A 26464-nucleotide genomic window follows, 5' to 3' on the forward strand; every position below is an offset into this window, starting at 1 on the left:
TGCCCAAATTTGGTGGGAAGTTATATCCCAGACCAGAAATGTTAATGCCCTGAGTTGGGAAAAGTTTCAGACCCTGTTCAATGAAAAGTACTATAATGATGCCATTAGGGTTGCAAAAGCTGAAGAGTTCAGCAAACTGTTTCAAGGGAGTATGTCAGTGACTGAATATGCTTTAAAGTTTGACAAATTGGCAAAGTTTGCCGGGGAAGTGGTGCCCACTGATGGGACTAGATGGGAACAGTTTCTCCAGGGGCTACAGCCTAGGATAGCCCGTGATGTTCGTATTACCACTGTGTCAGGAATGACTACTTATGCATAGGTGGTTGAGAATGCACTTACAGCTGAGAGTGCATAGAACAAAATATGGCGTGATAACGTGGCCAGGAGAGACATTAGGAGGATGGGACCTCCATTTATGAGTTAAGGTAGGGACGGAGGCTCCAGTGATCAGAAAAGGAAGGTTTCTAATGCCTTCCCAGCTTTAGGCCCTAACAGGAGACCACGTGGTATTACAATGGGCCGCCAGGGTGGTAGAGAGGATTGGAGGACTTTTCCTAAGTGCGCTAGATGCAGGAGGCGCCATATGGGGGAGTGTTGAGAAAGAGCCTGCTTTTTATTCGGGGTAGTGGGACAATTGAGGAAAGATTTCCCAAGGGCAAGAAAGGAAGAGCCAAGAAGGCGGACAGCTCAGCCCCAACTCGAGTGTTTGCATTAACATAGGCATAAGCTAAGGCTTGTCCCTCAGTACTGAGCACTGGTAAAAAGCAAAAGAGGAAAATAAACCCCTTATAACCCCGAATAAGGGGTCTCTTTTCCTCTTTTTAGTGTTGGAACCCCTTATATTGTTTTATTGGTTCTGGTGCTACGCATTCTTTTGTTGCTAGTAGAATTATTGATAGACTATGTAGACCATGTGATTATTATGATGCGGGGCTCGGGACCTTATTACCCACTGGGAGTTAGTAGTATCCAGAATATGGGTCAGATCATTGTTAGTGATAGTAGAGGGTAAAGAGTTATCAGTTGATTTGATAGAGTTGGTTATGACCGACTTTGACATGATTCTGGGTATGGAATGGTTGGTGAAGTATAGGGCAATCATAGATTGCAGAAGGAAAATGGTAGCCTTTGAGCCTGAAGGTGAGGAGCCTTTTGTATTTGTTGGCACTGTGTATGGACCCTGCATACCCATGATATCTGTTCTGAGGGCTATAGATCATATGCAAGGTCATTGCTTAGGATTCTTAGCCAGTGTGGTTGATACCACTCAGGTCATGCCAGTGGGACTAAATGAGACCAGACTAGCCTGTGAGTTTCTGGATGTGTTTCCACAAGATTTACCAGGGTTGCCACCACACAGAGAGATTGAATTTGTGATTGAACTAGCACCAGGGATAGAGCCAGTGTCTAGGGGACCTTATATAATGGCCCTAGCAGAATTGAAAGAACTAAAGGTACAACTGCAAGAGCTGTCATACTTAGGTTTTATTAGACCTAGGTTCTCACCATGGGGTGCACTGATTGTGTTTGTGAATAAGAAGGATGGTTCTCTGAGGATGTGTATTGATTATAGAGAACTGAATAAGTTGACAATCAAGAACAAGTATCCTCTGCCAAGGATAGATGATCTGTTTGACCAGTTGCAGGGTAAAATGGTATTCTCAAAGATAGACCTTCGATCTGGTTATCATTAGCTGAGGGTCAAGGAGGGAGATTTATTGAAGACTGCCTTTCGCACCAGATTTGGGTATTATGAGTTCTTAGTCATGTCCTTTGGGTTGACTAATGCCCCAACTGCTTTAAAGGATTTGATGAACATAGTGTTCAAGGATTATTTGGACCAATTTGTGATCGTCTTCATTAACGATATTCTGGTTTATTCTCAATCAGAGTCAGAACATGAGCAACATCTGAGGTTGGTTCTACAGAGGCTGAGAGAACACAGATTGTTTGCAAAATTCAAGAAATGTGAGTTTTGGTTATCTCAGGTAACTTTCCTTGGTCACATTGTCAGTAAGGAGGGGATTAAGGTGGACACATCTAAGATTGAGGCAGTCAGCGATTGGCCAAGGCCAAGGAATGTTGCAGAGGTTAGGAACTTCCTTGGGTCGGTAGGTTATTACAGGCATTTCATGGAAGGGTTGTCAAAGATTGCCACTTCATTAACTGATTTGACACGCAAGAATCAGAAGTTCGTGTGGTCTGACAAGTGTGAGAACAACTTCCAGGAATTGAAGCTGAGGTTGATTACAACTCCAGTTCTGAGTCTCCTAACAGATCAGGAGAAGTTTGTGATATACTGTGATGCCTCACATTAGGGTTTGGGTTGTGTTCTTATGTAGTTAGGGAAGGTGATTTCTTATGCCTCACACCAGTTGAAAGAGTATGAACAGAAATACCCCACTCTTGACTTAGAGTTGGCAGCAGTGGTCTTTGTATTAAAGGTATGGAGGCATTACATTTATGGGGAAAAGTGTGAGATTTACACTGACCACAAGAGCCTGCAGTACTTTTTCACATAGAAAGACCTGAACATGAGACAAAGGCGTTGGCTGGAGTTGGTAAAGGATTATGATTGTGAAATCTTGTATCATCCAGGAAAGGCTAACATGATGACAGATGCCTTAAGCCGGAAGGCTACGGGACAGATTTTCAATGCGAGATTTATATCCAGAGAGTTAGCAGAGGATATGACTAGAGATGGTATAGAGTTGTTGGTAGGCTAGTTGGATAACATTATGCTACAGTCTACGCCATTGGAAAAGATAAAGGAAGGTCAGTTGGGTGATCCATAGTTGACCAAGATCAGAGAGGATGTCCTAGCCGGAGTGTCCAAGGACTATACAGTGTCAGACATGGGCTTGTTGAGATACAAATGTCAAATATGTGTTCCGATGGACACTTCTATGAGACGGGAGATTCTGGATGAATCTCATACTACTCCTTACTCTTTTAATCCAGGCACTACGAAGATGTATCAAGATGTGATATCGCTATATTGGTGGCTTGGGATGAAGATGGATGTGGCAGAATATGTGGCTAAGTGCTTGACATGTCAACAGGTCAAGACTGAGCATCAAAGACCAACAGGGCTATTACAGTCTCTTGACATCCAGAGTGGAAATTGGAGGACATCACGATGGATTTCGTGGTGGGGTTACCCAGGACTGTGGTTCAACATGATTCAGTGTGGGTTATCGTGGATCGATACACCAAGTCAGCTCACTTCTTACTAGTGAGGAAAGCTTATACAGTTGACCAGTATGCAGATCTCTATGTGAGAGAGATTGTGCCCCTTCATGGGGCACTAAGGTCGATCGTGTCAGATCGGGACCCCACATTTACTTCCAAGTTTTGGGGAAGATTGTAGAGGGCCATGGGTACATAGTTGAAGTTCAAACTACTTATCATCCTCAGACAGATGGACAATCTGAGAGGAAGATCCATATATTAGAGGACATGCTGCGAGCATGTGTGCTGGACTTTGGTGGGTCCTGGAGTAAGTATGTAGAGTCCCAGAATGTTTACTTAGCTAGCTAGATAGTAGTAGTAATAGTAGTAGTTAGTATTAGTGTATAGTATGTTACCGTGGATTTTGGTTCAAATCTGGACTTAGTTGGAAACTCATAGCAACAGCTATGGATTTTATAAGTTTAACCTATAGTTTAAGAATATTAATTATAACATAAGGTTTGATTAATATTGCTGGTCCTAGAAGTGTTATTTATTATAACCTAAGGTTTAGATAGAACTATTAAGAGTGTGACAATCGTCATAACCATGATTATTAAGGAATTAAATATTTTTGATGAATAGTTTTAATAAAAGAAAGATCTAAAAGCTCTAGAACCTTCCAGCAGCTGTTAGGATCGTATTATGACTCAGTCAAAGTTATTTATCCAATTCAAAATATGCTGAAAAAATGCAAATACGTGTTTGATATATCAATGTATGCCGATATATCGCAGCTATAGGGGTCGATATATCGACTACGGAAGATACTGAAAACACGTCGACTTTGCACGAATGTACGAACGGGGCTTGGGATTAGGGTAGAGCCGATATATCGCATGTAGGGGGTGATATATCGCCCTTAGTGATGATTTTTGATAAGTTTGTGATTTTTAATTTAAAAATACCCTTAACCACTTAGACCTGCCTTTGAACGATTTTGACCGAGTTCTGGGCGTCAGTTGAACGAAAAATCAATTCCTTTTCATTTTATAATAATTTATTTATTCAAATTAAAAGGGGTTAGTTTCACTCCTTGAACTCTATAAATAGGACCTAGTGCTCAACCATTTTCTTCATTCTTCAAGCATTTGATTAGAGCCTCCAAGGTGCTAGTGTTACTATAGAGAGATACACTTGAGTTTTGGGTTAAAGGATTATCATTCTAAGCATTTATAAACACTTGGGAAGTGAGAAATAGTGTGATTTCGGTATTGAGGTTTAGACCAATCCATAAGGTCATTCAAGGTATTTCTATTCCTAAGTTCAGTTCTATATGGTTCTTAAGTTTTCTTTAGTTTCAGATCCTAACTCTTGTTTATGATTCTTAATTAGGTATTTAAGTTCTTGAAACTTAAGGTCCTTCTTGGTAAGTTTCTTCTTGATGGTTTAGTTCTCATATTCATCTTTATTCTTAGAGATTCTCACCATTTCTACTGTAGGTTTATAGGAGTGTTCTAATCCCGTTCTTGTTCCCAAATATCTTGACTTTTGGTAAGGAAAATAGGCTAGATATATGTGTTTATATGTTTATGCTATGATATGTTTTATGTTATGATATGTATATGTATAATATATTTTATAGTCCTTGGGTATATGACTTGTTTAGCTAGCAAGCCCCAAGAATTTATGGCCATATGACTTGCTTAGCTAGCAAGCCCCACAAATTTATGGGCATATGACTTGCTTAGCTAACGAGCCCCAAGAAGTATGATGGCCATTGTAGTCCTATATGACATATGTTTTATAGTATATGTTTATGATATAGTCTTATGCTTATGAATTATGAAGTATGTTTTTAATAGATTTTCCTTGCTAGGCATTAGGCTCACTCCTTTATTTTTTTAGTGTGATGCAGGAAAATGATTATGGAGGCGGAAGGATTCTTGGCAGCTTGGCTTGTGTGTTGAGGATGAATGGAATGAATGGACTGCGTGTCGATTGAGGATGACATTTATTTTAGTCTTTTGAATTATGTTCTTTTGTAATTCCGTATTTAGTTTTTGAACAATTAATTTAAAGTTATGTTTTATGTTTTATTAAACAATGGGTACCCATACCATATTTTACATCTTATTTTGTAATTTGCACAATATTTTGGGGTTTTAATAAAGTTATGATTATTTCTTATGTATGTTTTCTAAAAAATAATAGCTATGTCTAGTAGGTTTAATGGTCCAAGGTCTTAGAAATAGTTGGGTCATTACAAAGTATTTGCCTTTGATAGAGTTTTCCTACAACAACAGCTATTAGTCAACCATTGAGGTGGCTCCTTATGAGATATTGTATGGTAGGAAATGTAGGTCTCCCATTCATTGGGATGAGACAGGAGAAAGGAGATACTTGGGTCCTAAGGTAGTTCAGAGGACCAATGAAGCCATTGAGAATATCAAAGCTCGGATGCTCACTTCTCAAAGCAGGCAGAAAAGTTATGCTGATCCCAAACGTAGGAACGTGGAGTTCCAAGTGGGAGACTATGTCTTCCTTAGAGTCTCGCCATGGAAAGGGGTGAGAAGATTTGGGAAGAAGGGCAAGCTGAGCCCTAGAATTGTAGGTCCATTTGAGATCTTGGAAAGGATTGGTCAAGTGGCCTATAAGTTGGCCTTACCATCGGCATTGTCGGTCGTGCATAATGTATTTCATATTTCAGCTCTTCGAAAATATGTGTCAGATGTGACTCATGTGTTGAGTTACGAGGATTTGGAGCTTGAGGCAGATCTCTCCTATGAGGAACAGCCAGTCCATATACTAGATAGAAATGACAAGGTCCTGAGAAATAAAATTATACCTTTGGGAAAGGTATTATGGAGGAACAGTAAGTCGAGGAAGCGACCTGGGAGCTAGAGTCAGATATGCAGAATCAGTATCCCGAGCTGTTCATGTAAAATTTCGAGGATGAAATTTCTGTAAGGAGGGGATAGTTGTAACGTCCTAATTTCCCTAATATGGCTTAGTGCCTAAATTAGGAGGTCAGGAGGGCAATAATTGATTTAATGTGTTATTATATGATTATATGCATAATTATGTGGGTTGTATTATTATATGGCTTTATTTGCATATATGTGGGCCGTTCTTATAAAAAGGGCATTTTTGTAATTTTGGCTCGTTGATGGCATATTTGTATATTTATGTGCATGTATGTGATATATCGGTGAGATCACATTATTATGTGATTATATTTGGGCTATTCGACATGAGACGATCATAGGAAGCAAGTTAACGGTTTAGTCATAACGAGGTTAATTAATGGGCTCGGGGTGAGCCTAGGGGTAATTTGGCACTAAGTACATTACCAGGAATGAGCGGGTAATGGGAAATGATTTGATAAATATTTGAGGATATTAAAAGTATCAGGAATCATGAGACGTTAATTATGATTAACGGGGTAGGTGACAAATGACCAAACTGCCCTTGGGTGGCTGTGAGAGGTAAGGTTGGCCCTATGGGCATTTTAGTCATTTTAGGTTTAAAGGAAATAGACTTGACCAAGGGGGGAAAGCTGTAGAATGAACAAAAGGCAGCAGGAAAAACAGGGCTCTCTCTCTCTCTCTCGACCATTCTTCCTCTCTTTCTCTCAGTTTGATTTTGAAGCTAAGTTTGAGCTAGGTTCTTGATTGGGTGAAGCTTAGGGATAATTCAGTGATTAAGGTAATGATTCTAAGCTTGAACTTTGAAGTTTTTCCTTTGTTTTTATGTTTTTTATAAGCATGAAAATTTGATTATGGAATTGGGTTTTAGGTAGTGTTTTGAGTGTTTTAAAGCTTGGGTTTTATTGCTGGTTTGCTGGTAATGTTGTTTTGAGTTATAGTTTTGATATTAGGATTGTTTGGAAGTGTTTTGTGGTGAGTTTTGAGCTGAGGAAAACATGGGTGTTGGGTTCGCAGTGGAAAGTCACGGCTGTGTTCTAGGCTCCGCGACCAGTGCGAACCCCAAAGCCAATATGGGGCTCTGTCTGCATAGCGCACTGCGACCCTCAAGGCCAAGTCACGGCCTGCCCCTGGCACCCAGAAAGAGGGGCTGTCTGTCTGGAAGGCGCGCTGCGACCCTTGGGGCCAGGTCATGGCCCGCCTGATTCTTTTTGGCCAGGTTTGGATTTAAGAGCGGGTTTTCAAACCTTAAGGCAAGATTGAATCTACTACTCGGTTTGGTAGAATTCAAAGTACTAGGGGCTAGGACTTGGTCCGGGAACCTTTAATTACTCATTATTGATGTGATTTCTTATTTGGTTATGATTAGGTTACTGCTAAAGAGCTCAAGGCCAAGATCGTTCTTAATTTATTTTACGCTCAAACCTGAGGTAGGAAAATTGCACTCATTATGCGACATACATGATTATTGATGAAGCATGTTGAGTGCTCTATATATGGATATCTATTGCATTATGAATTCTTGGTTGCATTGTTTACTTGAGAATTGCACTGAATTATTAGTCAGAAACGACAATAGTGATGAGCGATGGTCGTAAAGCTCTGACTTATCAGTCAGGAACGACAATAGTGCTGAGCGTTGGTCGTATGACATTGACTTATGAGTTAAGAGCGACAATAACACATTGAGCACTGGTCGATATGATTAGATCTAATCAACAGAGCGTTACACACTCGCTCGACCCTATGGTCGAAGAAAACTAAAGCGCTTGGCTAGTTCCATGGCTAGTTACTTAGGGCTAGAGCTAAAGGCCCAGGATGACTTGATGGTCACATGGCTAGGGAAAAGGACCCTAGGATGACTCCACGGTCATCTATTCAGGGCACAAGGATGACTCCACGATCATCTATTCAGGGCATAGGACCCCAGGAAGACCCCATGGTCATCTGATTAGGGTTGCGGGCCCCAGAATGATTCCATAATCATTTATTGGTACTTGTATGGATGCAGTAGTAGGTTTTCTTGTTGAGCCTTGGCTCACGGGTGCTATGTGGTGTAGGTAAAGGGAAGGAAAAGTTACCCAACCTTGAGTGGAGAGCTTAGATGGCGGCGTGTACATATGCGACCGCTTGATCACCACGGCCAGGTTTCTCAGGGGAACTAGGGTTTAACCCTATTTTTGCTGCTTAGGTTGGCAGATTGTAACTTTTGAATTGTAATGACCATTTTGAACTGTAAACAACTTTATAAACACTATTATGAGATCCCATGTACAATTTAACATTTTTAATAAAAAAATCATTCCTTTTGACCGAGATTTTTACCCTGGCCCATTAATAACACTTAGATGCATGTTTATGGCCTAATAACTTGTTTAGCGAGTTAAGCACTATTTAAAATACACATTGTAATGGTCTTGGCTAACCAGGGCGTTACACTTGTAAATCCTCAACTTATAAGTCGAGCCTTGTAAACCCTCGTCTTATAAGTCGAGTCTCTTAACCAGATATATCCTCGACTAATAAGCCGAGCTTTTAATCAGATACAATAGATAGATCCTTGACTTATAAGCCAAGATTTTCAGTTGAATATAATCGATAAACTCTCGGCTTATAAGCCGAGCCTTCCAATCAGATACGACAGATAACCCTTGACTTATAAGCCGAGCCTTTCAATCAAATATAATAGATAACCCTCGACTTATAAGCCGAGCCTTTCAATCAGATATAATAGATAACCCTTGACTTATAAGCTGAGCCTTTTAAGTAAACAAACAGATAAGAAGTCATTACTTTACACATGTAAGCACAACACAATCAACATGTTTAATAAAACATTCTTTGCATGGTTATATCCATGTTCTATAGCTGAGCTAAGCCCTAAACACAAACCAGGTGCAATTTTCTTACCTCAAGTCCTGTGTGAATAGCGTATGACGACCCCGAGTACGGTCCTTTCCTCCTGAGCCTAATGGTTCACCCTAGACACAACCATAACAAGGAATAAGTATTAGGAAACAAACTAATAAAGGCCTCCGGACCGAGTCCTAGCCTCTGGGACCCTGAATTCTACTAACCCGGGTAGTAGAACCATTCTTAAGCCCTTAGGTTTGGGTTCCAAGCTCCAAAAACCTACTTTTTATTTTGTCCCCAATTTGAGTCGCGGTGCCCCCACTAAGAGCCGCGACACTCAACAAGTCAGAGAGCCCTTGCCAAAAAATTATTGGACACGCATTGCGGCGCAACCCACCTAGCGCCGCGGTGCCTAGGTAGTTCAAGGCACACTCGTGTTCTCTAAGTTCACGAGGGCCACGACGCTCCAAGAACAGCGCCGCGACGTGACCATGCGAACCCAGATAACTAGCGATTTTAAAAATCGTCAACTTCCCAAAAATCATCCCAAAACATGATTTTAACCCATTTCGACCATAATAATGGTCCCAACAGCTTAAAAATCCATCAAAAAAAACCTTAAAACTCCATCAAAACTCCCTTATGTTAAATCCCAATAAAGCTTCAAAAACCATAGAAACACAAAAAAACTAAAACTCAGATAATTGATTTACCTATGATAGAATTCGAATCCCCAGCTGGTATTCCTAGCTTTAACAACTATCAACTTGCCCCAAATCTCCTTAGAATTCAAATTCTCTTCAAAAATCTCAAAGCAGAGAGAGAGAGAGAGAGAGAGAGAGAGAGTTATGTTTTTTTTTTAAAACTAAGCTAATAAGCTTTAGCTAACTTAAGGCAGCCCATGGTCCAAATGACCATAATGACCTCACTCTCTTAAAATCCTCTCAAAGCCCATCAAGGGAAAAATCGTCATTTTACCCTACCGTCTCACAATACACTTATAATTCCTAGTTAATTCTGCCAATCCCAGAATATTAATATTTTTTCCCAAAATACGACTCATACTCCAATGAGTCTCGGTAACTCCCTGAATTACCGATATACCCCTTGGCTCACCCCGAGCTGGGTATAAATCCCCCGTTGCGACTAAACTACTACCTTGCTCAAAAGGACCGACTCCTACTGAATATCTTAAATATATCCACATAATAATGTGGCCACAATCATATAATCACAATTAGACCATCAATTGATCAAAATTACAAATATGCCCCTTTAAATAAAATCGAGCATGTTTCGCACATTTAATACACTTCACACATGCATAATCAATCATATATTAATATAACCCATGAAATTCACATAATCACATAAATATTCAATTAATTCACATATAAACACATAATATTCCAATAATGCCCTCCTAGCCCCCTAATCAAATAACTAAGCCTTATTAGGAATTTTGAGACGTTACAAGCTAGCTCTGTGTATGAGTTGTAAGGGCTCTAGAGCCAGCTCTTTGTATGGGTGGTAAGGTCTCTGGAAACAACCCTATGTAAGGATCTCCAGGATGCAGAGGTCATTGAGGCTGATCACCTCCAATAATAGGTCATGATGACGAGATTGTTTAATGTTTACAATTACTTGTTTGACTATGAGAATATCTTACGTACATTGTTAAATTATGAATGATGAACTAAGTTATGAGAATTCTAAACTAAGATGAGAGTAATAGGTTATGTTTTGATGAAATACTTGTTACATTTTAGCTTCCTTACTAGGCTTTATAACTCACACAGTTACTCTATGTTCAGGTAAGAATAAAACCTAGTTTTTGGGTGTCGGTGTGGTTGAAAGAGATCTCGTCTATAGTATGCATACTGTGACTAATCCGACTTATAGGGTTGGTGGGGTTCCAAGTCTTCTGCAATTAAGTCTCTATTTATGTTTATCTCTCAAATACTTCTTTTCAATTTTAAATGACTTAATAGACAAACACAATGATTTTTATGCATTTCAAACCTCTATCACTTATGTTTCAAACTACTGAGATCTCAGGGTATTGCATTAAGGATTATGTTTATTCTATCTGTCTAAAGTATGATACTTTTTCCAAGTAAGTCACTTAACGACATATTTTCAAAGAGTTTGACTTTTTTGTAAGGCGTTGACCACTAGATTACATTGTCGTTCTCTAGTGAGTCATCAAGTTATAATTTCGGGTCGTTACATCCTCTAAGTTCATATAGGTGAAATTCTTACAATATCTTTGTTACCTTTATAGATGCTTGTTGTACTCAATTGAATTTCATTTAATGCTTTTTAGGCCTAACCCTCTTCCCATTAACAACCAACATTATGCACTTTGATTAGACCTAAGTTTTTAAGTTAGTGTTTGACCTATTCACTTATCAATGAATTGTTATTACCCGTTGAACTCTAGATTAGGTTTTCCTAACTTTGAGTTGGGTTGCCATCATTGGTGAATTTTATTCCAGAAGTTTCAATCCCATCCCTTTTGCTTTGGTTTGTGAACTTTGTGAATGATGGATATATCAAGAATTTTGGCTTTTTGAATAAATGAAGATTAGTTGTTTGATGGATTAAGAGAATATTTTGGTTCCTGATTTGGAAAAGTTTCACTAAGATACAATGTTGGTTTTAGGATTGAACTGAAATCATGACTCCTAGGAGATCAGTACGAAGGAATGTTGGGGTTAACAAAACCTCGACAATCCACCTGATGTGAGACCTCATACGCCAGCTAACAATAATGGCAACCCTCTACCAGTTGATGGGGGAAATAGGCATGATGCAAATCCTCAAACTGCCTACCAAAGGTTGGAAGCGCAGTTTATTGCCATGCAAGAAGACATGAGAAGTTAGGCAGAAGAGTTAAGAGAACTGAGGCATCTAAGGAAACAATAAGCTAAACCAACACTAGTAATCAGAGACATTCAGCAACCCTTCGAACATGGAAAAAGGCATTCAATAGTGAACAAGATTTTAAGGAGGCTCCTCAACCTTTAAATGAGAGTGAAGTATTTGAGAAGGTGTCTAAGATCACGTTCAAGTTAGGGAAGCCTAAAGTTCGTACACCTACAAAGCGGAAGGGTCGTGGGAAGGCTAAGATTGTGGAAGAGCCCAAAAGTTGTTATAAAAAGAAATCTATTTTTTTCGAGCTTGAATATTGGCAATTCTTACTTGTACACCATAATTTAGATGTTATGCACATAGAGAAAAATGTATGTCATAGTTTTATTGGAACTTTGTTGAATATTCTTGGGAAAACTAAGGATGGAATTAAGGCTAGACAAGACTTGGCTGCAATGTGTATACGTGAAGGATTAACCATAAAAATAGATAAGAGATGAACATACTTGCCTCATGATGCTTACACCCTCACTAAATATGAAAGAAAATAAGTTTGTTCCTGTCTATTTAATGTAAAATTTCTAGATGGCTATTCATCAAATATAAGGTTATTGGTAGAAATGAAAACTTGTACTGTGAGTGGTATGAAACCTCATGAATGTCATATTCTAATGCAATATCTGCTACCAGTGGCAATTTGATCTGTCTTACCTCAAAAACTTCGAGAGATAATCACAAGGTTATGTTTGTTTTTCAAGTCATTGTGTTGCAAGGTGGTTGATCCATTTAAGTTACATGATGAAATTGTTAAGGTCTTGTGTGAGCTGGAGAAATACTTCCCACCTTCCTTTTTTGATATAATGATTCATCTTACCGTTCACTTGGTTAGAGAATAGAGATTTTGCAGTCCCGTTTATTTAAGATGGATGTATCTATTTGAGTGATATATGAATATTCTTAAGGGGTATGTCAGAAATATAAGTCGCCAAGAATGGTGCATTGTGGAATGTTATATTGCAGAAGTGGCAGATGAATTTTGTTCTGAATACATGGCTAGTGTATAGAGGATTGGGGTAAATGAAGTTAATAAAGTTGAGATTTTGAGTTATTGGGGCAGTGAGTCAGGATGAACTAGATGAAGCACATCGTCTAGTATTGCAAAATATTAATGAAATTCAACCTTATATCAAGTAAGTTTATCTTCATAGATATAATGCATATGCAATGTAAATATGTAATATCTTTCACAATTAGTTCACTAACAACATATTTAATTTTGAAGAGAATATTTTAACTAGATCAAGACAAAATTTCCATCAAATTCAAGGAACCCCAAATGGTTACAAGACCAACATTATTGTACTTTTAGTAGTTGGATAAAAAATAAGGTATATTATGTTGATTTTTCAATTTTATTTTTAGTATTTAGTAAGGTATGTTGTTTGACTAATTTTATTATTATTAGGTTGTCAATGAATTGGAAAACACATCAAATAATGTGGCATACATTGTTAAGTGGATCTCTCTAGGCCCTTCTCGTAGAGTCATCAAGTTTTCATCATATATAATCGATTGCACACAATTCAATACTAGGGAGTGTGGTACCAACAAAATCACACAAAATAGTGACGTTAGTCTTGTCGCTAGAACTATGCAAATATCTAGTGGAAAGACAAAAATCTTGTTCAAAGTGATATGACTTTCTATGGAGTAATTAAAAAAATTTGGGAGCTAGATTATATCACAACTCGAGTACCTATTTTCTTTTGTGATTGGGTGAAGAGTTATAGTGACATAATATATGAAGATTTTGGTTTCGCATTAGTAAACCTAAATCGATTAGGGCACAAATTTGACCGATTTATAATGGTTGCACAAGTAAAACAAGTGTTTTATGTGAATGATCCTTCAGACAACCAGTGGTCAATTATGCTTACCATGCCAATGAAAGAATGGAATACCAAAGATGGTGATTGGCATGATATACCTATTGAAGAAGAACCAATCACATTCACCTCACCAATATGCAATGATGAAATTGATGGTGATGATGTTTGTTTACGTGATAATGGTGAAGGCTTATGGATTGATAACCTGATGTGAGGTATAATATGATTATACTTTTAACTTATATAAATCATATTTATTTATATATAACTAACTCAAATTAATTACTTATATTTTACAGGCTCGTTATCGAAAACTCATTGATAAGGGCTAATGGGAACCTAAAGGCCCTGATGATGTGTTGACGAGGGCATTGGGAACCCCCAAGCCACGAGGGCGTGTTCGGACTAAAGGTCATGGTGTGTCCCCTGCACTGTTTTGGGATACTCTAAAACCTACCAACATGAAAGAGAAATCGAAAGGTGCTGGTTTGGCTAGTGCTATGAGAAATGAGTTTGAAGAAAGAGTTCGTCAATAAGAAGTACGACATCGTCAACAAGAAGCACGTCTAGAATAATGTTTTCGTGAACAAGAGGAAATGTTGAGATCTTTCATGGCCCAACAGAGCAGTTCAGGATCCAATATTGGAGTCCCATCATTTGTGTTAGTCCCACCAGCACCATCTTACTATGTGCTCGACTCACCAACGCAATCTTGTTATGTGCCTGACCCTCCAGTGCCATCCTACTATCAGCCCACCCACTAGCACCATTTGTGTCTGAGGTAATTTCAATTTGATAGTTGAAAATGACTATGTATGTACACATTCACACACACATATATACATAATCACTACAACAAAAATGGGTTTTAGGGGCGACGCATGTCGCCCCTAATAACCCTGAAAGTCGCCCCAGATCTGTCGCCCTTGATAAAATGTGCCTAATATGGTACATTAGGGATGACTCAATGGGTCGCCCCTAAAAGTTGAAATATCGCCCCAAAAATTTGAACATTTTGCATAATTTTTGTCGATGTGTCGCCCCTGATATGTCACTAGACGCCCCTAATACCATGAGATGTCGCCCCAAATGTTTACACGTGGCATAAATATTAGTCGATATGTTGCCCCTGATATGTCACTAGTCACCCCTGATACTTGATTATTAGTCGCCCCTAAAAATATTTTATTTATAAAAAATAATAAAATTAAATAATTAAATAAAAATTTAATTAATTATTAATCTAAATTATTAATTTAATTTTAAATAATTGAAAATAAAATATTAAAAATAAAAATATTATATTAAATATTCAAATTAGTTTATTAAGATAACAATTATCCATATTCTTAATACATTAAGATAACAAATATTTATATTGTTCATATAATTTAACAATAATTAATAATAAAATAAACCTAATCTCCTAAATCAGTTGCCTCGTCCTCCTTATTGTCTTCTTGTTGCAGTTGTGGTTATTGCGGTGGCGGCATCGACCAAGGATATTGGGGAGGTAATGTGGACGATCGAGCTCCATACATGTAGGGATACGGCGGTTGCGACGACGGTGGAATCGGTCACGGACCTCGACCCCTTCAATTTGCGGCCCACTCCTCACTCATGTCCACGCCTTTGGCCCAATACTTTTTGGTAGTAGTATTTGAACCTGTAATGCATGTTAGTTTTTACTCTAATAATCGTTATGTGTAACGTTAATTGTAGTAAGATTAGTCTTATAATGTAATATTATTGAATAAAAATGAATATGATATGTAATCTATCTCGTATCATATTCTACGTTTCTCGTGTTATATTATTAATTATTTTAGATTATGACTATATTTTCATTCTCAAATACCATACAAATCAGCATGTAGTAGTTATGATATTATAACTAAAGTCAACCTCAGACATTAGAAGGAAAAAAGTAGCTTTGCAAAATTATAGGAAACAAAAGTATGTACAAAAAGGAAACAAAGAACGTTTTATTTAAATGAGTGCATATTATTTAATACAATGTCGCCCCTGATAAGAGTGGGGCGACTTAATATTTTTATTTAACCTAAACCTACATCTTATTTTCATCTCCCCTCTAGACAGCCCCATACTCCTACAGTCGCCTCCTCTCCATTTCCTTCCTTAATCTCTCATCTCAATCTCTCTCTAAATATCTCCCAATCTCTCAATATTTCATTTCAATCTCTCATTTCTCATCTCAAAATTTCAGCAGCATAACAATTATATTCTAAGCTATCCCAAAAATTTAAAAGCCTGCAATTGACATTCAGAAAATTCCCAGAACATTAACAATATATTATACATTTTTCTACACATATTCACAATATATTTTTCTACAAATATATTAAAAACAGTCAACACACATTATTTTCTACACACATTCACAATACATTTTTCTAAACACATATTAATAAACATTCACAATTTATTTTTTTCTAAATAAATAATAATAACACTAATATTACCTAAACCTAAACACATATTAACACTAATAATTCTAATATTTCAAACATTTCAAATATAAATATATTTTTTATCAACAAAATTAAACTAACTAAAACAACTTTGGTGAAAAAATTATCACTAGGTGATAATATAAAAAAACTTCTATCCGATCTTCGGTGATCAAATTTTATCACCAAAGAAAAGCAACAAAAAATGAAATATTTTTTAACACTATCTGTTTTATGATGTCTTATAAAATTAATTATAAGTAATTATTTCATAATTAGTTATTTTTTTAACTATCAAACTTATTTTTAAATTATTTATCTACAAATTTAATTTATTTTTAAATTATTAAATTTGTTAATATTATTTATCTAAATTTTAATTTTATTGTTAAATTATTTATCTAATTTTTAATTTATTTTTAAATTATTTAATTTGTTAATATTAAATAAAAATATAATTATTTATTTTATTTTAAAATTATTTATCTAAATTTTAATTTATATTTAAATTATTAAATTTGTTAATATTAAATTAAATTATAATTTTTTTTAATTTTTTAAAATTATTTATTAAAAAATATAATTTGTTTTGTAATTATTAAATTTGTTAATATTCAATTAAATTATTTATCTAATTTTTAAAAATATTAAATTTTTTAATACTAAATTACATTATTTATATAGTTTTTTTAATTTATTTTAAAAATATTAAACTTGGTAATATTAAATTAAATTATTTTTTTTTGTTAATTCAAATTATTCAAAAAAATTTGTATTATTTAATTCTCGCAACTCTACCAAAATTTCAGCAGCATAACGACTATATTCTAAGCTATCCCAAAAATTTAAAAGCCTGCAATTGACATTCAGAAAATTCCCAGAACATTGACAATATATTATACATTGTTCTACACATATTCACAATATGTATTTTTCTACAAATATATTAAAAACAGTTAACACACATTATTTTCTACACACATATTATTATTAAATTATAATTATTTATTTTCTTACTTACATATTAACAACACTAAAAACATAATACTTTTTACACAAATTCACATATTAATTAAAATAATTAAGCAAAATTATAAAATTTATAAATACCTTGATGCCACAAAATTAGAGATATCCTAATCACAAATTTTCCAAAAGATACTCCAATTTCTACACAAAATAATATACATAGTTATAAAAAATAATATAAATAAATAAATGAACTATAAATATACATAAACACACCATGACACACATTATATATATATATTTATAAAATAAATAAATAATAAACTATATAAAGGTATATAAATATATACACACAGACACACATTATATATATTTATAAAATAAACACATAAATAAATAAAAAAACTATAAATATATTATACACACAGGCACATTATATATATAATACATACATAAATAAATAAACTAATATATATACACATATATATATATATACTTACAGAGGTGGTGGAGGCGGCACTGTGAGGCGGTGGTGGAGGCGTTGGTGGAGGCGGGTCCGTGTGGCGGTGGTCTTGCAGCAGCTCCGTGAGGCGGTGGTGGAGGCGGCTCTAAGGCGCTGCCGATGGAGAATAAGACGAAGCCGAGAGAGAGAGAGAGGGAACGGAGCCGAGAGAGAGAGGGAGACAGAGCCGAGATCGAGGAGACGGAGAGGGGGAGTGAGGGAGAGATCGGGGGAAGAGAGAAAGAGTGAGGGAGAGATCGGGGGAAGAGAGAGGGAAGACTGAGTTTTTGTTTTTGTTTTTGTTTTGTTACAGATCTGGTGAGGGGCAGAGAGAAAGATGAGTATATAAAATTATTAGGGGTGACGGGTCTCATTATTAGGGGTGACGTGTCGCCCCTAATACTTTTCACAATTAAAACACACCGCCAAAATTTCCCTCTTAATTTTGGGCAAAATATCTGATTATCAGAGGCGACGTGTCGCCCCTAATAATGTTCCATAATATTAGGGGCGACTTACAACGTGTCGTCCCTGATATTACTATATTAGGGGCGACATGTCGCCCCTAATACTTTTCACCAATTTTAAAATGGCGCCCAAATTTCAGGTAAAATATATCACTATGAGGAGCGACGTGTCGCCCCTAATATTGCATTTTGTCCCCCTAATAACTTTCCATAATATTAGGGGCGACTTACAACGTGTCGTCCCTGATATTGCAATATTCTAATGTTGTCACCCTTGAAAGTGGTTTTTCTTGTAGTGAATGCTACTTATTATAATATGTAGGTATCTAGTTGTTAGTTAGCCATTGGTTCGCTGTCCAATATTGTTGCATCAGGCAAACTCAATGACAAAGAGTTAGGTAACAACTACCAAGTGGTGATTACTGATGCTATTAATCTAGCGACGCCTCTTCATTTTGCATATCCTGATCAGAATATGTACATAGTCATTTAGGCTATTGGGCATCTTATATTGTGGCCTAAGGAATTGGTCATCGTATATGATAATATACGTGAACAGGTGATGTATCATGCTTATATAATTATATTAATTATTATATATTTCAATTTGTTTGTAAAAATTTTAATTTTTAATATTATTTTACAGACTTGATCTAGAAGTAATAATAGATCATAACAACCAATTGCTCATTCAACACAATGACCACGAGATACAATGTTTGAGTGATCCTCTGACACAAGACACTAGTCATTTGGAACAGATATACAATATTACATCTCGTTGGGATGACAACGATTGTGTCAATCCAGGCATAGATGAGGATGTATTCAATCAAGATATATCAAGTCTTTACGTATGCAAAGATGACATACTTCAAATTATTCGAATGGAAAAGATTGGACAAGGAGTTGTCGTTTGCTACATGAGGTATTGCACAAGTTTTTTAATTAACCTTTCTTATTTAATTTATTTTAACAACAAATTTCCTTAATTACATTTTTGACTTTTTTCTTAATAGGTTGTTAAACAATTTTTTGGTAGAACAAGGGCAGCCAAATAAGTTTTTATTTGTCAATCCTAATGTTGTAGCCACTAAAGGAAGTTCATCGTGTTCAAGGTCTGTTCAAGCGCTGTCATCAATTAAGATCAAATGAGCAACTTATACTTGTCCCTTGGAACCATGGGTAAGTTAAAAAAATTGTTATTGTTAGATACTTAGTCCTTATAACATTTGCATTGGACTTATATATAGTATTGTTTTTCTTGTGGAATGAGCATTTGATGTTGAAATTATTGGCCCCATATGCATATTACGTTTGTTGTTGTGATCTGGTGAACTCAAAATTGGAAAACCGTGAAGAAATTGTGGCAGTAATAGTCAATGCTTTCAACCTTTTTCTGACCAGTCTACCAAAACCTCCAGAGATTCCAAATAATATAAAAATTGTGCAACTGAAAGTATGTAACTACAACTTTAATTATTTTGAAAATCTATACTTGAATTTTATTAATATTCTTCATATTAATTGCTTTACTTTTTATTTAAATATTAGTGTTCACACCAATCAGACAATGTGACATGTGAATATTATGTGATAAGGATGTTGAAGGATAACATTGAACATTCATAACCTGGACGTTACTTGAAGAAATAGGTATGTATATAAATTTATAAAAAGTTAAAAATTTAGTTATTATTAAAGTATATATAATCAAATATAATAGTTAACTAATATATTCTACTTTGTATATTTTGTAGTTAAACACTACACCATATACACCAGCACAGATTAATGAAATGCGATAACATTGGACGAACCATATGCTACCGATAGTTCAAAGTCATCGTCCCAAATAGGTTTTTGTTGTTGTTTACTTGTTCTTTCTTACTATATGTCTAGCTAGATAGTGTAATATTTGTTAATTTTGTATGTTTAACAACAAATATTACATTTTTGTATATTTATCTAGCTAAAACATATTATATACATATTTCAGTTTTGTTAATGAAAATTCACAATTTAAATTTGCATATAATTTAGATTTTTTAATTAATATATTTAATTCTATTTTAAAAAAATTTATATTTAATTCTATTAATTAATATAATGAAAATAATTATTATTTTTTATTTTAAAAAAATACAAAAACCAATGAGGACTTGCGATATGAGACATTGAATGTATACATAGTCTTTCAAAACGAGACGTTATAGGTACCCTACAATGACTCCCAATGGGAGACTTTGTAGACATTCAATGTCTCCCTGGGAGTCATCGTAGGGTGTAAACCGTACACCCTATGATGACTCTCAGGGAAGACGTTGGATGTCTACAAAGTCTTCATATGAGAGTTATCGTAGGACCACTTATGATGGCTCATTCGACAACGTTTCCTCTGGTAGGAGACATTAAATGTCTTCAATGTCTCCCCATATAACTATTAAACTCCTATTTTATTGTATTGATTTAAGTAACAATATTTTAATACTTTGTATATGATAAATCAACTTAAAGTTGTACATTATTTCCACCAATTTTAAGAAATATTTTTTTTAATAATTTTTTTTTATAAATATGTTCTAAACTCTTTTTTTTTTTAGATTCAAAACATAGTTTTATAAGTTTTTTATTTTAAAATCAAAACTAGTGAAAAAGTACAATTTTTAATTAATTTACCATATGTATAGTTTTAAGTAAAAAATAAGATATTAAATTGGTTCCAAGACACACAATAAAATACTAAAATGGTTTTCTAAAATAGGCTTGATTATTATGCTTAATTTGTTATTAAGCTTCGCCATGCTTTTGTGAGATTTTGAGATGTAAGCCGCATGGAAGTCCCAGGCCAGGTTTTCGAATGATGTCTCCTCCTTTCACTATTGTCCACCTATCAATGTTGTATACCGTATAAAAATATGCAATATTAGTATATACAAAATTTTCCTCTACTTCTTTCTTTGGGTTATCAATTTAAAATACACATATAATTAAACGTTATGCATAAAATTGCTAATATCAATTTTTTTAATTACCTATGTTTTGAAACTAAATGATGAAGAAATATGGCCATTTGTAGTTTTGTAAAGTCAGCTCCTGCACAAAATCTTACACCTCCACCAAAAGCCATGAAAGTCTTAGAACCTATATGTAATTGCTTTCCCTACATTTTGTTTTCATTTCATATAATTAGTTGGGTACCCGACCACTATAATTGAGGCTTATATAATAGGGAATATAATTATTTGGTACTTTGTATTTTATCAAAATACATATTTAATACCTTATGTTTTTAATAATTCCTATTTGATATCATGTAATTTGAAAAATTTACATATTTAGTATCCTAGACTCAAATTTAAACAATAGAATTTTATCAGTATGAACAAACTGCTTTCTATTATATGTAATTAACTAACTAAATTTGAATTTGAAACTCATATAATTAAGGACAGTTTGATTATATTGATAAAATTTAAGTCCAAAGTACTTAATATATACGATTTCAAGATGAGTATTATTGAAAATATAAGAAACCATGTATATATTTCGATAAAATAGAGGATACCAAATAATTATTTACCCAATATAATATGTAAAAAGTATAAAAGGAAATTAAATAATAAAGTAAGTAAATTTATTTAAGACTTTAGTTACTATATTGTAATTATAATTATTTACCTCCCAACGCCAGGGATTAAAAGTGAGGGGATCATCATGTATATCAGGATTCAAATGAACAGCTGATGGAATAACCATAATAAACCAGCCTGCTGGAATTGTATATCCTAAATCAAACATTGTATATTAGATATAAAATATTTTCAAATAAAAATTTAATAAATTAAAAGTTTAGTATACCAAAGTTATATATATATATATATATATATATATATATATAACCACCGTAGCACATTTTTTTACAACACTAGTGCATTTTTTCTTTGTTTTTGGAACATTGATAGTTATAATTTTTTTTTATATATGATGTTATACATTAATACTATTTATAATATATTGTAAATATTTAAGAAATTTTGAATAATTTACGGTGCCGAAAACATGGTTTAAATAGTCTGTTGCACGTGTATTTGTGTTTTTTTTTATATGAATGTGAACTTTGACTATTTGAACCCTATTTTCGGTACCTTGAATTATTCAATATTTTGAAATTTGTGAGATGTTCTAAATAACTACAATATACATTGTCATATGAAAAAAATAGGATTATAACTATTCATGTGCCAAAAACAGGAAAGAAATGCACCATTAATGTTAAAAAATCACTCCCTATATTTATAAATATATAGAGCGACTACGGTGTTGACAATTTTTTGTAAACAGCGATGTTGACAAAAGTTGGTTTCGTCATGTAAATAGTTATAAATTCTAATTTTTCATTATTATGACAGTGTATATTATAATAATTTAGAAGATCCAACAAATTTTCAAGAAATTCTGAATAATTTATCGTACTGAAAACAAGGTTAAAAAAGTTTGTTACACGAGTACACTAAAAAATAGGCACACATGAAAAATTTGATTATTTGAACCATATTTTCGACATCGTAAATTATTCATAACTTCTTGAAAATTTGTGGGATATTCTAAAATGACTACAATATACGATGTGTTGGTGAAAAGTTAGAATTTATAATTATCCACTTGCCGAAACTAACATTTAACAATACAGGTGTTGACAAAACACTGTCAACACCGCAGTCTTTCCCTATATATATACTCGATATAAGCAACATACAATGCACTTTAGCTTAGTTTTATTTTAAAATGATTATATTGTTTAATTATCATTTCAATTTTAAATAAATAAACAACATCATATATTATAAAAGAATGATACAAACATATTTTTAAAAAAAATTAAGACAAAACTTTGTCTATAGTTTTAAAAGAAATAAATAATATCATAATTTTTATCTAAAAAAAATCCTTAAACCAAGAACTTGTTATGTACACACTTTTTACATATAAAAATATGATGAATTCTAGTTTTAAAATAAATCATTTGATGTTGTTTATTAGTTTGAAATTTAGTGTTCAAAATAATTTAAAGTTTGGTATTTTTATGATTTGATTTATATATTATATATGGTTTTAATTTTAAAATTAATACTTTTTTCTAATTTTCTTTTAAAAAAAATATTCAATATAATAAAATATTAAGAAATTCTAAATTAAAAGTATAAATTTAAAAAGTTCATTTGAACAAATTTTAATTATTTAATTAAAAAAATTGAAAAAGGGAACATAAATATATATATATAAACTAATAGCTAAAGTAATTAAAATAAGTAATTTCTTATTAAAAAACTAAATGAGGAAATAAGAAATATGTATATTTATATCTTATGTTACTAAGTTACTATTACATATATATTTGGATAAACAAAATATATTATTAAGCAAAAAAAAGTGTTGAATTTACAAACCAACAATTTTCACTACACTCACATTTATAATATATAAAAACGATTGAAACAAATAAAATGTGGTTTACAACAATACTCTATCGCTAAAGAGCAGTGTCGGAGCCATACTTAAAGTTTGAGCCCTAATTTTTTTTATGTTATATCAGTAAAAAAAATATTTATATATTTAAATGTAAAATTTTAAGAAAAATAGTAATAAAGTCCCCTTAAATTTTTTAAAACATAATTAGCCTTCTTTAAATTCTGTCTCCGACATTGCTAAAGAGATTTCAAAATTAAAGAAACGAGGATGAAAACTTCCCAATACAAAATATGATTCTCAAATTATCTAGCCTTTATTGTTCTCTATGCATATAATATATGCCTTTTCAAAAGATAATATTTCCTTATCAAAATAAAGGACACAAGACTAAGGCAACTTAACCTAAAACAACACAACATCAACAAAATTATAAAATCTGAAAACGACACAATAAAACTTCAAATGAAGAAACTTTCAACTATTTAATTTCCTTGACATATATTTTCAACCTGCATCAATCTGAGTGATAATTAGTCAAGGACATTATTATCTAATTATGAACGTATATGTATGTTAGTGAGTAATTTTGAACTTGCCATTGATCTCAACATCTTTTATAACTTTCCTAAAGATTGCTGGCACAATATTTGCAAGCCTAACTGTTTCATTGATAACCTGCAAAAGTCAAATTAACAAACAAAAAAAAATTATAGTAGGCATATATAATTCTATACAATTAATATAATTATATTTCTATATATATCCACCATCAAATAATAATAAAATCACCCCTAATTACTCACCATATGTGTAAAGGTCATAGATTTATATTCCTGCCATGTAATATTAGAATTCTTGCTCTGACGATTTTTAATAATAGCCTCGTGCTCTTTCTACAATGTAAAATAAAGACTTATTAATTAATTAATGAAAAATTTGGCTTTATAATATTTTCATGTCATATATATATATGTAGAAAATTAATGAAATCAATAAAGAAGGACAATAATTTCATGAGTTTATTAATTACATACCGCTAGTTGAGCATGAACTTGAGGATGCTCAGAAATGAGTTTCACAGCTAATGTAATGGCACTAGAAGTGATCTCATAAACAGCAAAGAAAAGCGCAAACACCAAGTTGACAACCTTCTCTTCACTTAAAATCGTATCCTCTTTCTCTACTTCCTCCAGCAAATGATCCAAATAATCACCATATTTCTTATTCGCTGCTTTCCGTTCCCTAATTTTCTGTTTCATCACTTTTATTGCATTCTTTCGACCCTATATTTATATATTTTGGTCAATACTATATATTAGACTGTGTGATATATACTATTAATTTCAAATAAAATAAAGTAATATACCTGTAAACATGCATGGAAAGCAGTTCCTGGAATGTTGAGTGGAAATGAAATAAGGCCATCTAGGAAGGCAGAAAAATTCTCTCTTAGTTTCCTTGTGCCCTCTAAGTCATCATAGCTAAAGATCTTCTTAGCAAAATATTCAAATAGCATCTGCATATGCAAATATATATATATATATATATATATATATAACAAACGTTTATACAATAAGCAAGAGCAAAAGGAAATGAAAATAGTGAAAAAAATTAATAGAGAAATTTATTAATTGTTACATTTGAGGAAACTTCTTTTATATCTACAGTAGTGCCACAGTGAGTCCAAGAATTGAGATGTGTGCGAGTCATTTCTTCCATTTCAGGCATTAATTTAGCCTTTAAGTTTTCAGGGCTAACAAGGTGTAGAACCAAGTTCTTCAGATACTTATGAACCATGCCATGGTAAGTCAAGATGTCTTGGCCGCCGAAGATTTTAGTGAAACTCTCTGGGTACCAAAATAGGAAAGACTTTCCTTCATTCTTAAATATGTGGTAATTGAATTCAGCGTCTGTAGAAATAACTATGTTTTCTCCTACTAAATTTGTCCGAAACAATGACCCATATCTGCACATATATATATATAAACTTAATTTGTATTAACATATATATTTGGTATTACTATAGCTAGCATATATAATATTGAAGATCCCTTAATTTGATCATGTAACTCAGAAAGAGAGGCAATATATACATACATATATATATATATATATTTATATATTTGAACAAAAAATACTTCCTCATATAGGCATGATAAATATTTTACACGATGATATTATATTATAAATGACACATATCGCATGAAAAGTAAGCATATTTGGCAAAATTTCCAGTCTTATCCTTGATCTTTTGAGTACTATATGGTCGAATTAATACACACACACACATATATATATATATATGCATATTATAAATATATAAAAGGATAGATTTACCTTGTTATTCTCTTTTTAATATAAGGAGGTATATCGTACAAAGAATAGGGAGTGAAAAACTCAAGAGTCTCCCCAATAATAGGGAAACCCATTGAACCTGGAGGCAGCTTTCCATTGCACTTAGGGTTCTGCCATCTATAAACCCAGTGACTTACCATAATGGTAATAATGGCTATAAGACTCATCACAAGCACCCACATTTTTCAGTTTCAATGTACAGAAATATATATTGCTTAGATCGGCAGAGTATTGTAGATAAAATAATATATATCAATATTGGAATGCTTTTATGAATGAATGATATAGTAAATTATTTATAGAAATAATAGAGCGAGGTACTCACTTAAGTAACTAATAAATGATATAGATTCCCTAAACAATACTAAACCCTAATACCTAAACACACCCTAAACCCTAATAAAAATTTAACAACTAGTCACTAAAAATTTATCCACAAATTATCAACCTAGTCTAGAAGTTTTGTTTATCATATAAAACATTGGCTGAAGAAATGTTTGGGTAGACTCTTGGG

At 33.6% G+C, this 26464-nt stretch overlaps 1 protein-coding gene across 2 annotated transcripts; it reads right to left on the reverse strand.

Annotated features, from left to right (window-relative positions):
• Nucleotides 1–18789: 18789 nt before the first annotated feature.
• LOC133818424 (cytochrome P450 87A3-like) lies at nt 18790–26217 on the reverse strand. 2 transcript variants are annotated; one of them, XM_062251284.1, is made up of 9 exons: nt 25933–26216; nt 25234–25561; nt 24962–25111; nt 24630–24878; nt 24399–24488; nt 24192–24270; nt 21805–21911; nt 21159–21286; nt 18790–21013 (listed from the first exon to the last, which is right to left on the reverse strand). In XM_062251284.1, the coding sequence occupies exons 1-9, from the start codon at nt 26130–26132 to the stop codon at nt 20914–20916; spliced, it is 1431 nt and encodes a 476-aa protein (XP_062107268.1). In that variant the 5' UTR covers nt 26133–26216; the 3' UTR covers nt 18790–20913. The 2 variants fall into 2 exon arrangements, with proteins under 2 accessions (XP_062107268.1, XP_062107269.1); XM_062251285.1 differs by lacking the exon at nt 21159–21286 and having other exon boundaries at nt 25933–26217.
• Nucleotides 26218–26464: the final 247 nt, after the last annotated feature.

This window comes from Humulus lupulus, chromosome 2 (genome assembly GCF_963169125.1).
Source record: "Humulus lupulus chromosome 2, drHumLupu1.1, whole genome shotgun sequence".
Lineage (NCBI taxonomy): Eukaryota > Viridiplantae > Streptophyta > Magnoliopsida > Rosales > Cannabaceae > Humulus > Humulus lupulus.